Below are 16072 nucleotides of genomic sequence, written 5' to 3'. Positions count from 1 at the left end.
ACTTTTAAGCAGAAAGCCATTCAAGGAAAAGCAGCCAGCTGGGAAGTTAAGCAATTTGACTTTCATTTTCTGTGTGATATCAGCAGGTAGTTCTAGCACCTCAAAAAAAGTGATGTGGCAACAGGAAATACAAAAAGGAGACTCTTAAATCCCGGAGTTGGAATATTTAGACATTGGCTTCTGAAGCTGATGTGCCATGTCTTTGACGTGCTCTTTCCCACATACAACGATGCTACCAAGCACAAAGGAGCAGAACTAAGACAATGGCCACTTCACTTGGGGGGAACCTACAATAGTCCTTAGTCCCCCAAATACAAAAACAACTTGGAAGACATTATTTTGTGAGTACCCAAAGGTATGTTCTAACAAGAATAAAAAAGTGGTAGTTGCATCTTATTCTTAGACTAAATTCTTGAGCTAGGCAGTCTTAAACACACACCAATACATACACACTCCCATCTGAACTGTAAAGCACCTTGGCTAGAGACCATTCCCTCATACTCACTGACACTATTATCTCGTTTTATTCCACCAGCCTACACTCTTTAAGAGTGATTTTAAACAATTTCTGTTGTTGCCCTTATTTTATCCATACTTCCAATAGCACAATTTAGCTATAAAAAGCTGCTCCTCAACCACCCCCCTGCCCAAGTTAGTGGTGACGATAAACTGTAGGCCTATTTTTTGCGGTGATATTTCCAAACTCATTTCAATACTACGTTTCAATTTTAAAAGAAGGCAGACATCAGCTCTTCATAACACACATGCCAAAGATGCCAGGAAGGCCAACTACAGTGGCATACGGGTTAGGTGACTCTATCATACCCTTTAGTTCCCACTTCCAGACACAAAGGCCTGTATCCATCTCAGGTAGCCATCAACCTACAGGTAAACATATACTCTCTCTACCTATGTTAAGTAAATGAATACTTCTTCCCCATCCTGGAAATACCAGAAGGAAAAGTGTCAGAATCTTGGCACACCACTTTTCAGAAGTTGCTGACTCCTGAACGATCGTATATATTTGACAGGATGTGTGTGTGTGTGTGTGTGTGTGTGTGGTGTGTGTGTGTGGTGTGTGTGTGTATATTTGGGAGTAAATATAAAATACACCTGACCTGTTTTTCCTTTATTTATTGGTGAGCAATGTTGAAAATAACAATAAATTAGAACTTGAGGGACTAAATTAAAAACTTAACTCAGAAATAAAATGGAAATATTCTATCAGGTCTTTAATAATTTCTGAGACCTATTTTTTTTAACCAAGGAAATAATTCTGCCTACAAATTTAACTTAAATTTGGTTAATGTGGTTAAAGTCCCAAGCGATACACCAACCCACCCAAATGGATTCCTATTGTATGAGTTACCTGATAACAGATGGCACATATATCATTGTGCTTCTCCAGCTGCTCTTTTGTAGCAATGGGTAATGATTTAATCTTATTCACAGCATCCCTTCGGAGTAGGAAGCTCTTCCACCCCAGCTGTGCCCGAAGCCACACATTATAATAGGAATGGATAAAGATGATCATTGAGCCCATTACGGTCCATTCTCCAAAGATGGTCTCTGAGACACCATAGGCCACTACACAGAGGGCCACAAGAAACTCCAGAAGGCGGTAAGTGCCATTCACATAGTAGATGACATCATCCATGTTTTCCACTGGCTCTTTTCGGAATTCCTCAACCATAAATAAGACATAAATAAAAAGTGTTCCCAAAACCTGTAAAACACATGTATTTTAAAACAGAGTATGACCACTAAGAAAGGCTTTTCATACACTTTAAGCAATAACATTCCTAACAGTTTTAGGATGCCATATTTAATATCAGAGAAACCACGGTATAATTAAAATGCGGGTAATCTCAGTGATCCAAGCATTTGATACCAAAAAGCCATATCTTGAGATGTAACTTTCTTAAAATAATTCTGACTAGTTATCACTTTTCTGACTCACCCTTTCCCTTTCATTCCCCAGAGATCACCAAAACCCATTAAAGCTCTCTCTAAATTTTCCTAATCCTGTAGTCAACTTTCAAAGAACCTTTATCTCTAAAGTAACAATGAATAAATCTTTGTTGCCAGTGTTATGTTCTCTTTTACTTCTTACTGATCAGGCAGCAAAGATCCACTTTCAAGTTACAATAAGCTTATTATTTCCAGGGCAATATTATCTGTTGTATGTATCTATGTGTATATTACACATGTCACATATTCACATAAATTATGAAACTAAGAATATTCTTGAGTGGGTATTTACTAAAAAAATGTGCTCCAGACAAGCTATAAAATCTTTTAATATTTTATAGTTACTTATCAATTTAAGCTTTACATGATAGCTCTCTATCATTTTAAACATTTGCAAAGTTTAATTACCTGATTAAAAAAAAACCACAGTGACACAGATAGGAGTGTTATTTTAATAACCTACTATCTAAGTTCTATGTTCATATCAGTGTGATGTTATTCTGATAAGGTAGGAAGTAATCACCTAAACAGGTCACTTATAATCATTCATCTTGAAAAAGTTTAATTCTTTTTCTGGAAGGAAAAAATAAGTAAATTCAATTATTATGTAAAGTCAATTATTCCTAGGCTTACCTGAAGAGAGGTGAGAATGCTGCTAGAAATAATGATAAGCAGCCAAAAATCCATGTGGAAAAACTGGCAAATCATGTAAGCCATGTAAGCAGGGAACACTAGCAAAAATAAACAAAGGCTCACAGCACGGAAGTGTTTCCATAAACTCCTAGAGAAACAAAAACAGTCCTTTAAAGCACCTGTCACCCAGGACCACAACAATCGTGTTAGCAACGGATAGGTCTTAGGCCATGCTAACATTTCCCAAATGCTTTACTAAGCATCCTTCTCCTTGCCAGTCACTATAGACTAGGCTTCAGGACAAGGGTTATAGGCCTGGTATTTCAAAGCCACCTGAGTCACCTTTTCTCTCCACTCAGTCAAAATTCCCAAGCACCATCAGTTTTAATAGTTAACTTTCAGTTCCATTTTCATTCCTACAAATTTCAAAGTGATTTCAGGCTTTTGGAGCATTAACCCTTCACAATAATGTATGATCTTAAGTCATAAGACATCTTCCTCCCACCTGTTGCACTGTGCTGGAAATCTCTGCTACCGTAAGCACAGTATTTCTAAGAGGAATGGTTCTCCAACAGCTATATTAATCCTCACATCTGTCAGGGCTAGGGGCGGAAAAACTATGAACCACTGTGTTTTAGGACCTACTAGTTGGTCTTCCTCCCCTAGTTCCAATCTATCCTGGATACTGCCTGCCTGATTAATCTTCCTAAAGCTTGACTAGCATTAATCTTGTCAATGCCTTCTCTAAACTTCCTAGCCTCGCATCTGAACTCCTCAACTCCCATTTTTTTGGCCCAAACTCATCAATCCCTATTCGTCACTATAAACAAAGATGGTAAATTAACTGTACTCCCAGAAAAACACAAGCACTCTTACATCCCACTAGAAATGCCTCTGTCCCACTCTCTTGTTCTAAGCCCCTTAAGCTAGCTCAAGCTGAACAAATCAGGTAGCATGAATCCCTTCTCCAGGAATCACTGATCCTCTCAGAATATGGGTACCAGCAATCATACACCAAAATTATAGTCTTGTTTCAATGATAGAGATATTTATATGTTTTATGCCTAAATATTTTTATTTATACTTTATTTTTTATCTAAAGTTATTATCTATCTAAATAGCTATTATCTAAATAATACATATGTACATATACATAAAAATGTCTTATCACCCAAATTTACACTCCTTTAAAAAAAGAACAATAACTCCTTCCTCACATAACTCAGCTTTTAAGCTCAACTTGTTTGAAGGGGCAAATAAAAGTTGAAAATTTATTTCTCTGCTTGATATTTTTCAAATTATTTTCCATCTACTGCCATCTATTACTACTTTTTTTTTTTAAACCTATCTATCTATCCACCCAAATGCAAAGCCCTATGATATAAGCAGGACAAAAGTGATCATGATTTTATCAAGGGGAGTACTATATATGTAAGTAAAATATAACTTCATATACATAGCTTAATGTATACATATACTTTATATACAACTTAGTGTGTGTCTTAATATATTATATGTATTCTTTTTACATACAATAAGACTTTATGCTTTTAAGACACCCAACAAATCAAGAGACTTCTCAGACTTAGATTTCAGTTTCTGATTCCACTTGAACCCCACTTGTCAATGGTGGAATACATATACAGAAGAAGCCCCAGTTATGGCAAAAGAAGGAGGAACATAATTTTTTGTGTACCTCTTCACATATCAAAATATTCTACTAAATCATTCCTTAAATACACCGCAATTTAAGACAGATTGTATACCAAGTTTTAAAAGATACACAAACCTAACAAGTTAGGTTGTTCCCTAACAAGTGCCTTAAGCAGAAATTTGAAAAAGCTTTCCATACAACAGAGAAAAGGTGAATTCCACCCCCTTTAAGTTTACTTATAGTTACTTTATGAAGATAGAGGGCTGCCACAAAGTATTTTTTAAAAAGGTAATAGATTTTTCCATTTCGTGGGTAAATAAAAGCCAAAGGTAGGGTAATTTTTTAACACAGTGATCACAAATCTAGAAAGAAATCACTGTGGGGTTCACAAAAACAAATTTCCTCTCTCATTTCCAAAACAGATTTCCTCCTCTCAAAACACAAAACGCAATTACAATCTATGTAAACTGAGTAACAAAGACTTAAAATTATTACTGACTTCCTATAAAACATGAACATTTATTCATTTAATCATTGAGGAAATGTAGATTTCAACCAAATTGTTTAAGAGCTCATGGCTGCAAAAAAATTAAGTTTTAATTAAATATCATTATATGTGATCTCAAATCTATGCAGTCTGAAGGAGATTTTTTTTTAAAATGGCATAAGGAAAAAAACCACACACAAAGTTAAATGCTAGACTGTATGGGACTTTCTATAATTAGTAATTCAGAGAAGAATTATTATTATGGTAAAAATTAAAGCTAGGTACTTTTTAACTGTTTTACACCTTTTCTTGCAAACATTTTCTCCCTTCCAAAGTTATGGGACAAACATAAACTTGCGGGTAGTTCTGCTCTGAGATCCAAAACATAAAAAGTTCTATTTTACTATTTTTTTTTTTAAAGTGTTTTGTTTTTTTAAAGATTTTATTTATTTATTTGGCAGAGAGAGATCACAAGTAGGCAGAGAGGCAGGCAGAGAGAGAGAGGAGGAAGCAGGCTCCCTGCTGAGCAGAGAGCCCCGATGCGGGACTCGATCCCAGGACCCTGAGATCATGACCTGAGCCGAAGGCAGCGGCTTAACCCACTGAGCCACCCAGGCGCCCCTCTATTTTACTTTTTTAAAGAAAGGCAGGCAGGCAGGACTTACTATAACAGTAGTTATACTTCATTAGATGTTAAATTATAAATCATTTTCTTTAACAGGCTAATTTGCCTTAAAGCTTTAAATATATTTTTCAAAATTAAGCTTTGATCCATTTATATAAAATAGGAATATATTTACATATAGACACAATGTGTATTTTTAATTACACAGAAAAGCATGAACACCTATTATCCCAAGAGTTATAATTTATGTCTAATTTTGGCATAAGTATGAATATACATAAGCACACACACAGACACAGTGTGTATATTATACACACAGATATATTTATATCCTTATTTAAGCAGTTAAAATTCTATTAAAATATAATATTAAAATCTAATTTAAAATTAAATATAAAATGAATAGCAGAAAACATTGAAATCTTATCCCATTAATAAGCACTATAAAATAAAAAAATTTTTACATTCACCCAATCCATTTTTTTAAAAACGTTTGTCATTTGAAAATCTACTACATAATTTGAGTAAGTAGACCATTATCCTAAAATTCCTTGTTAAAAACTGGATAAAATTTACAGATAAAGGCAACAATTATCTCTATGGCTAAAACTGAGACACCTTTTTAGGTTAAACACTGGAAATTACATCTAGTCCAAGCTATTCCAAAGACATGTGAAGCATTTTTCCCTCTAATAATTATTTCTTAAATGATAGAAGCAGTGTTATTATGAACTATCAATATTATCTCTTAGTTATTTCTCTAATTTGAGAATTAAGATACTTTTCATTTCCTTTCTCAATCCCTAGTACTCTGAATTGGTCAAAATCCTTGATTCAGGACGCATTGTCACCATTGGTCTGTGGGTGTCCCTCTTTCTACTGAGCTAGTAATCTAATTAGCTATCTTAAATATTGTAACAAGCCTTCACGAACCCGTCTCTCCATACAAAAGTGAGGGCCTGGACAATTAACCACGATTAACCATACAGCAGGCCTGCCTATTCCGCATCCTGCCTCCCTGTACCCATTGAAAGCATTAACTTGAATCTGTGTTCTTTACTCTCGCTTGCTTTCCTTTTTATAGTTTTATTAATTTGTACGTATTCCTAAAGGGTATATTTTAAATTTTTAACATAAAAATAACATGCTACACTGTCATCTCTTGGGATTTATTTTCTAACTTTATAATGCTATGACTTATGCATATTGTTTTCTGTGTCACTGTATTTCTAACATTCCACAGTAAGTATTATCACATTTACTCACCCACTTTCCTGTCTATTGTCATTTGGCTTGTTCCTGGATTTTTGCTACTGTGAATTGTGCTCTGAACATTCTTCTGTATGTCCTTACTAAACATGTGCAAGAATGTCTTGAGTATATATGTAGGAGGAGAGATGGCCATACTATTTCCAAAGTGATTACGCCACTTGATACTCCCACCAGAAACCAGGGATACTGTGTCATCTAGACCTTCTTCCACTCTAGATAATCAGTTGACTTTCCTTTCTCTCTCCCTTCTTCCTTCCTTTATTCTTTGCCAATCCCACAGGTTTAAAACAGCACCTCAGAGTGGTCTTGATTTACATGATACTGAACCTTTCTTCATTTCCAGGTGTCTCTTTCACTAAAAATCTAAAGATAAATATGTTTTTCATCCATTTCTCTTGCTCATTTGAGCTGTTTGTATTTTGATACCGATTCCTGGGCAAGTGCAAATACTATGAATATCTTCTCCCAGTTTGTGAAGTTAACTTTAGGTCTAAAAAGTTATTAATTGTAATCATTAGGTTTACCACTCTTCCCTTTCATAACCATGGCCCATCTTCATACTTACTCTCACTCTTCCACAGCAGTCAGTTTAAGAAACTATTTCCTACTTGAAAGTCTGTAATATATTAGCCTATGTGAGATTTAATTTTTTGTTTTTGACATTTTAGGTTTCTAACATTCCAGGGCTGATTCTTTGTTTAATAGTGTGAGAGAGGAACCCATTCCATCTGTTTCCAAATAGAAACCATTTTTTCCAGCAACATTATGGAAGAGTGCCACCTGTCCTACTCATTGGACATGCCTCCCCTGTCATATATCAAAGTCCAACATATATGGGTCTGTTTGGGGGGCTCTCTGCTCCCGTGCTCAAGCCGTCTATACTCTAGCTAATACTAAAAATTTGCATAGTACCTCCTACTACGAGTGAAATAAAACTTTATCTTTCTCGTCTGTCTGATTTCAAAACAGGGATTATACTAGCCTCAAAGAATGAGTTAAGTAGTATTCTTTTTATTGTCTGGAAGGGTGTATTTCAAATAGGGATTATCTGTTCCTTCAAAGTTTGGAACTTGCTTGCAATACCATCTGGGTTGAGAGGTTTGCCATTTACTTCCACTTCTTTAACAGCTACAGAACTATCTAAGTTTTTAAATTCTTTAGTCAGTTCTAATAAGTTCTCATACTCTTCCATTTCACTTGTTTTAAAAAAAGTACTGGCATATAGCTGTTGATAGGACTCTCTTATTTACTGCAGGCAATGGTAGAGAGAAGAACCTAACCCTAACATTTCAACCCTTTTTCATGCTTTCATAGCCAAGAGCCACTCTGGCTTATTAGGCTAACACTGCAGCGGACACCAACACCACTGACATCAATGCAAAATAACCACCGCCCACCCACACACAGGGCTTCTCCCTTCCTTTCTAAATTTCCTCTCCATTTGACCTTGAAGAAAAAAGCCAGTAATGCAGCTACTTCGACATCCTGGTGGAAATCAGAACTCGATTTACTGGTTCTTATGGTAGTGGAACTATGTATGTCTTTCTCTTTTCTAATATTTTCTATAGTATTATTTCAGTCTTATCAGTATATGCTAAATTAATTTGTATAAGTAATACTACTAAGTGATACTGTCAGAAATGACAAAATAGTGTACTTAGGTCAAAACAACCCATTTAAATGGCTACTTAACCGAGCTCACAGCTGAGTTCAACAACTGAAATGCTCTTATTGAGATGCCTTACACCTCAAAACCAAACCTCAAATAACTATAATTAAAATGATTATCTGAAACAAATCAAAAAGCTCTGAGCTTATTGAAATTAAATTGATTCTTGCAGCCAACATTTGAGAAAAATTTCAGAATGTTCAGCAATGTAGGATATGGGGATAAAAAGACAAATCTGAAAACCTCTAATTAAAATGTTAATTTGAAATGTTTTGAAAAATCTGCTGTCAAAAATTTATCTCCCAAAAGATCGCCTGTTCCCTTACTCATAAAACATTACTGAAGAAGCAATAAATTCAGGTATTTCAAAACTCAGCAGAATGGAATACCAACAGATGCTGGAAAGAAACAGCGGTGCTGAATTTTTAGTAATTCATTTTAGAATGCCCTTGTAGAAGCTACAGTAAGCCTAATTCTATCTTAGAGAGCTAAATAATAACTTTTTTTTTAAAAGATTTATTTACTTGACACAGAGAGAAAGAGATCACAAGTAGGCAGAGAGGCAGGCAGAGAGAGAAGGGGAAGCAGGCTCCCTGCCAGAAAGCCGGATGCCGTACTCGATCCCAGGACCCTGAGATCATGACCTGAGCCGAAGGCAGAGGCATAACCCACTGAGCCACCCAGATGCACCTAAATAATGACTTTTATTCCTTAAGAAAACTTCTGTAATATGGCATGAACATAAATGCAGCTATTAATTTTGCCTGGTCCCATAAGGTGTCAAGAATCCCCATTAAAACCTCAGTAAGTTAAAACTGTCTAAAGGTCATCCCATGAGACCGTTATTCCATAAATGCCTATCTTTATGACTGCCCAAGAGCCTTTATTTCTCTCTCCTTCAAATGATTTTCTCTGTTCTCTCAGTGCTTTCTCTGCTTCCACATTACACAGACAATCTATTATTTACTATATTTCCTGGAATAAATTTGATCCTCTCCATTCTTCATTTTAAAACTGAACAAACATAAAAAGCATTAAATTTCTCTGAAGAAAAAGGTTCCTTGTAATGGGCCTTTGATGTGATTTTTAACTATAAGACTCTTGAGAGAAAAAAACAGAAAAGTCAAAATACATAGAGAAAATAAAAAGGTAAACTTGTCACCTTAAGCTAATACCAATTATTCATTCATTTTCTGTCTCTAAACATTATCTAAATCTTCAGACAACAAACTCATATAAAGAATATTATAAAAATTTCTTTTAGGAAGTTTCTTACTTGTCTCTAGATGCTCCCAGCGCCAAAACAATAGGATCTGCAATCTCTAACATAGACTGCAGAATAGAAGCTACGACAATGAAAAGGATAATACTGAGCAGGAACGCTCGGTGAACAACCTGTAGTTCTATCAGACCAGTCTGCACTGCCAGGATTAACAGCGTAACTCCTTCTGTCATGCCCCTAGAAAAAGCATATGTTTTCAGAAAAGCAATCAGTCAGAACCTCATTTCATTCCAAGAAAAAATAATTCAAAGACTTACACTGTTGTTACATATTTGTGATTTGGTCTGACTTAGACAACAAACCTCATCAGAATATTAACTTTTATAGAATACCGATATAATAGTAATATATAGTCATAATACACCATTTTATGCATGCAAAATGTTAACAGCTATTACTTGAGCATACAATGAGGAGATAAAAAGCAACTTCTTTTTTTTTTTTTTAAAAGATTTTATTTATTTATTTGACAGACAGAGATCAGAGGTAGGCAGGGAGACAGGCACAGAGAGAGGAAGGGAAGCAAGCTCCCTGCTGAGCAGAGAGCCCGGATGTGGGGCTCCATCCCAGGACCCTGAGATCATGACCCGAGCGGAAGGCAGAGGCTTTAACCCACTGAGCCACCCAGGTGCCCCTAAAAAGCAACTTCTAAGATAAATAAAAGTGTTCTAACCAGGCTTTGCTAATGAGCCAGATACTCTCCCATTCTTAGATATTCACTGAATTATACATATTTGTTATGAGCTATATCTTGATTATAAAAAAAAAAAATCACAGGTGAACGTCTTCATAGTCTTGGAGTAGAAAGGTCTCTTTAAGCAGACTATAAACTTTTTTGAAATTCAGTTTCCATATGGAAAATATGTACAAAATCCTGAGATCTTTTTTATCTTAATGACTTGATTTACAAAGAACTCTCACAAATAAATGAACAAGGCTAAATCCAGTTTTTCAAAACCACAAATGAGCAAATATATCAAAGTTTGATGACCCAACCACCAACAAGGAATTATGAGAAAAAAATGGGGAGACTAATATTGAGATAAAACAGATAAAACCTTTTTAGAGAAAAGCTCACTAATAAATTTAAAAATGTATATACCCTTCAATTCAATAATCTTACTGGTAATAATTTACCCTATGGATGTACTACAAAAAACTTAAATGTCAGAGAAAATATAGTGAATAACAGAACATGTTATGTGGTATCACAAGAATACAACTGGCAAAATCCAAACTCTGAAAAACTAAACAGGACAATCTGGTGTCTTCAACAAATAAAATGAAAGGGAAAAAATACAGACACAACAGGGACCTAAATATTAAAAGAGGCTTAAAAAATATTAACCAACTGCAATATGGCCCTTATTTAGATCTGAAGTTGACCAAACAAATTTTTTTTTAAAAGGGGGGGGAATATGAACACAACTGGGAATCCGATATCGAGGAATTCTTCTCTTACTGGGAATGAATGTGCTATTATAGTTTTGCTTTTTCAAATGAGACTGAAATATTTATGGGTAAAATGATATTATATCTGGGATCTGCACCAAGGGCAGCTGGGGATTATGGAGGAGACAAAGTAACTGGAGTAGATAGGGGCATGTTATTACTGGAGATGGGTCACAGGTATATGGAAGTTCACTTTACTCTTCTCTCAACTTTGTTAATTTGAAAGTTTCCTAATTAAGGGTTAAAAAAAAAAAGAAATACATTCGTATTTTGAAATACTAAGACTTTATCAGAAAGAATGAGGATGTCTTTGTGTTGATATTAAAAAAATCCAAAACATATTTAAGTGAAAAACTAAGGGGCCAAACTGTGTATACTATGTGGAAATGAAACAAAAACAACAAGAGTAGCAAAAATATATATGTGTACTTTTCCCTGTAAGAAATTTAAAAATAACCATTATAAGCTGTTACCTTTAGGGAGAGGAAATGGCAAGCAGGGGGAAAAAGAGTTGTCACTTCCCATTTCATATTTTCTGAATGGTGGGAATTTTATGAGCTTATACATGAATTATTTTTCTTTCCTGCCCTTCTCCCTCTTTTGTCATTATAAAGGCGTTAGCTGGAACTATCAGGAAGATTATAAAGCTTGGGTTTTTTTTCTCTTCTGTCATAAAAAAAATAATGTACACTAAAAGAAAAAAATGTTTCCTCCAATTTACAAGGTACTTCACCATCTACTAATTTTTTTTTTTTAAGATTTTATTTATTTATTTGACAGAGAGAGATCACAGTAGGCAGAGAGGCAGGCAGAGAGAGAGGAGGAAGCAGGCTCCCTGCCAAGCAGAGAGCCGATGCGGAACTCGATCCCAGGACCCTGAGATCATGACCGAGCCAAAGGCAAAGGCTTAACCTACTGAGCCACCCAGGTACCCCCGTCTACTAATTCTTAAACATTCCATAAAGACTTAAAATTTTAAGAGTTTATATACAGTTATATAAATGAAACCATTAAAAATTCCTATATTAACAGAAATTGTGATAAGTTCTAGAAATAGTGTTTCCCAATATCTGATCTTGGTGATTTAATAACTAGATTAACCATTCTACATTCTCATTAATGTATCCCTTGAAACTTCAATCAGTATCAAAATTATGTCCACATACAAAAAGTTTTTTCAAGTATCAAATATAGAAAATTTGATTTTAACAGGGCTACACTTAAACTTCAATGGGAAAAAGCAGGTTATCAAAAATCTTTCAAGGTACCTGGGTGGCTCAGTAAGTTAAGTCAGTTGATTTCAGCTCATGACTCATGATCTTAGGTTGTGAGATTGAGCCTCTCATGTCAGGCTCTGCGCTGAGTGTGGAGCCTGCTTAAGATTCTCTCTCTCCCTCTGCCCCTTACTCCCCACCCACCCCCCAAATCTCTTAAATCTAGGAATGTGTCCAAGATATACTGTTATGTACATACAGTAAAAATCCATCTTTTAAAAATGGAAATTCAGTTATATTTTCAAAGTATTTTAAATCCAAACAGTTGCAACCATTCAAGAAAAAAAAAATCTCAAAATTCTGTTTCCTCTGAAATTCACCACTATTTCTTCAAGTTCTATACAATATTTAATGTCTAGAGATATCCATAGTCAAGAACTTACCGATTCATGGCAGGATCATTCATGAAAGCTCGATAACCCTGCAAGTAAAACTTGCAGAGCGTCAGGACACCCAAGGCAACGAAGGAAACCGTGAAGACCAAACCCAAAAGCGAGTAGGGAGTGCTGCAGCATTCAGCAATACTAGAAAAAGGGGTGTGGGGAAATATTGACAGATAAAAATTTTCCACTTGAAATAACACCATCTTAAGCCTTCAAAACCACCAACCTTGATCTGATCCTCTTCAATTAAAACACCCCACACCAAAATTTGAGGTAAAAATCACCCAACCATTCCATTAATAATTTAAATTAATTCTTTTATTATCCTAAGCTACTTTTTAAAAAAAATCTCTGGCAAATATTCCATACATAGCACCATATCTGAAACAAAGTCTTATCTATTTTTATTTATCTATCATCTCTTTCAAAAGCAGTAATGGCTTAAATTTTCTTCAAACCCTAAGAAACATAGAATTAACATGCTGATAATATTCAAAAAAGACTCGTATAGTTGCCCATAGTTCCTTCTGAAAAATGCTAGCTGTTCAAATTATTCAGACTGTAAACAATTTGTGCTAACAGTCAAAACTCCTTATTTGAACCAAACTGCTATCAGGGAAGGCCCATACTGACTTTGCAGCTCCCAACTCCTCTCGGTATAACTGTATTTTCCATATTATTGATACTTTAAATTTTAATTTAATTTAGGTTTACATAATTGCATTCTTTTCTGGGTTATTTCAAAAGCATATCCAAGAATATAGCCTAAGACCACTTAAAAATAATTTTAATATCGTTTTTTAACATGAAAGTTTGCTATGAATACCACTACCTAAAGCCTGTAAATACTTTCACACTTTATGGCAATGCATTCAATATTTTCACTGAACATTTTAGATACTAACTTATTAAGTATTTTACAAACATATGTAGTATTATGTACTAATAATTTGGATTTAGCATTTATACAGCATTTAACAAATGTTCAAATAAGTTTTAGAATTTCAGTTAAGAACTTCATTCAGGAGATGAGGAATTCATTCAGGCAAATCAATACCTATCTTTTACTATGTAGCTCTGTGCTTCTGCTACATAATTATCCTTCCTACACAATTAACTGACTTATAAGTTCTTAAATGAAAATATCTACTTTTCCAAAGACCGATGTACATTACAATGAGAAAAAAATTTCGGGCGCCAGGGTGGCTCAGTGGGTTAAGCCACTGCCTTCGGCTCAGGTCATGATCTCAGGGTCCTGGGATCAAGTCCCACATCGGGCTCTCTGCTCAGCAGGGAGCCTGCTTCCTCCTCTCTCTCTCTGCCTGCCTCTCTGCCTACTTGTGATCTCTCTCTGTCAAATAAATAAATAAATAAAATCTTTAAAAAAAAAAAAAAGTCCTATTTTCTTTTAGGAGTCAAAGTATCTATAAATTATGGTGGTTGATAGCTAAAAGAATGACTGTATGGCATTCTTACAAATCTAATTTCCCAAGATGTGACCTCTTCTCAGAGAAATCCCTATACAGGATGTTTAAACAAATTGTCTAGTAACTAAAAAGTGATAATCATAAATAAAAATACACTAAAAATTTTACTTCATTCTCACTGGAAGTCTGAAAATTTTACTGATGTTCCATACAATTTCTCTATTCTTGTCTCCATATTTGGAGAAATCTTTTACATCCAAACCGTATGATTTAATTATATTTTCAAGAGGATATTTTTCAAAAGAGAACATACTTAAGAAAGTAAAAGGTTTCAATCTAATTTGGGGGAAGTAAAAGAATTGGGAAAACTTGATAAAACTTTTCTTCTTCTCTCTCTTTAGTGAGATGTTTTATTGATTTTAGTTTCTATTTTCTGGCTGCAAAAACAAGCCCTTTGTTTACATGTGCTTTTTAGTCAGTTTGTTTAGTCAGGGTATGCTGATAAACTTGCAATCTTCCTTTGGTAAATAAGTTGTTCTTTGGCAAGGCAACACACCAATGCAACTTGGAAGGAGCATCAAGGACAATGAACAACGCTTGCAGGAATGGAAATTAACAGAAGAACCATAAGGAAACTTCTCTATTAAAAACCAAATTTAAACTTCATATTTTGAGAAGGGGTAATCTAGCCTATGTATAAAAAGGAATAGAGAGAAAAATCATTTTGAAAAGACACCTAAACCTCATCTAAAAATCTCAGTATTACATTCAAACTTTGTAAATAAGTCTAAATTCATTCACAGGCTTACTGATTTGTGAAGCCTATTGCACTATGCTACACTTGATCTGACTGTGCTTTTTAATGGCTAATAATCTGGTTTAAAACATGACCAATCCCAATCTCACACTTGGGTTATTATCCTAACCAAAGGATTATATTTCTCTCTCTAAACTGAATTACTTTTTGGATCATTTAAAAAGTCTTCAAAAAACTTCCATATTATTTACATTAAAAAACAATAGCAGTAACACTTCATGAATAATGAACTGGGTATTAAAATGTATTGGGTATCAATTTATTGCATCCTTACAGAAGCTACTTATCAACTAAAAGTGTTATTTTTAGAAAGTGCAAAATCTGCCTCAGCGCCAATAAGTTTATTCTGCTTATTTACTGAAATAGGTACTGCCCTATGACATTTTTATTGATATCTAACACTGTGTAACATTCTTCCTACGCCCCTTACTGCACAGTGCTCCACCATTTGGTTGGCTGAGAAACAATGGCTCTATTAACTAAAACTCAACACTTTTGTCTGCTTTTGTACCTTTGTACTCTCCTGAAGGACAGAGTTTTATTCTTGTCTGTATGTGCCAGGGAATGAAGATAGACAGCCATGTGCTAGAGTCTGAGGGCTTGAGATTCAAACTCAAAGAGTGGAAAAATGACAAATGTGGATATAGTTCCCAACTAAGATACTTCAGTAAAAAAAAGGACTCTGATGACTTAAGGCTATTTTTTTTTTTAAACTAAATCTTAAAAACCAAGTCTTGGAATTCCTTTGGGGCAAACAGCAAAGCATTATGATATACTCACTTCTCCAATTATTTGACTATATCGAATGAAGCAAAACATTAAACAGAGCGTTAGCTGCAAGATTAAGTCATAGGGTATGAACTCAGAAGGGCTCTGACACCTGGGGCAAAGCACTCTCAGGACAGTCTCTTCAGCTATGAAAATGGTAAATGATAATAAAGGCACTTATCTCTCAGGATTGTGGTCAGGATTATGTGTGAAGGAAAGTGTTTACGAGTGTGGCTGGCACATATCAAATACTCCATAACTGACAATTATTTTTAGCAACATATGCTTTATTTACCCACCCAATAATTTAACTTGAAATTAGAAAAATATTTTTTAAAAATTTGCTACGTACCTTTCC

General features: G+C 34.8%; 1 protein-coding gene across 2 annotated transcripts in view; it reads right to left on the bottom strand.

The window, feature by feature from the left end:
• Positions 1-16072, bottom strand: part of RNF145 (ring finger protein 145) — a 55264-nt gene that overhangs the window by 2540 nt on the left and 36652 nt on the right. For both annotated transcript variants that reach the window (XM_044230396.1, XM_044230404.1), the window contains 4 exons: positions 12703-12843; positions 9588-9770; positions 2605-2752; positions 1370-1726 (listed from right to left, as the gene is read on the bottom strand). In XM_044230396.1, coding sequence (XP_044086331.1) covers positions 1370-1726; positions 2605-2752; positions 9588-9770; positions 12703-12843 — 829 coding nt within the window. The remainder of the gene's footprint in view (positions 1-1369; positions 1727-2604; positions 2753-9587; positions 9771-12702; positions 12844-16072) is intronic.

The sequence above is a fragment of the Neovison vison genome, chromosome 1, assembly GCF_020171115.1.
Source record: "Neovison vison isolate M4711 chromosome 1, ASM_NN_V1, whole genome shotgun sequence".
NCBI lineage: Eukaryota > Metazoa > Chordata > Mammalia > Carnivora > Mustelidae > Neogale > Neogale vison.
This window is presented reverse-complemented; position numbering and strand designations above follow the sequence as displayed.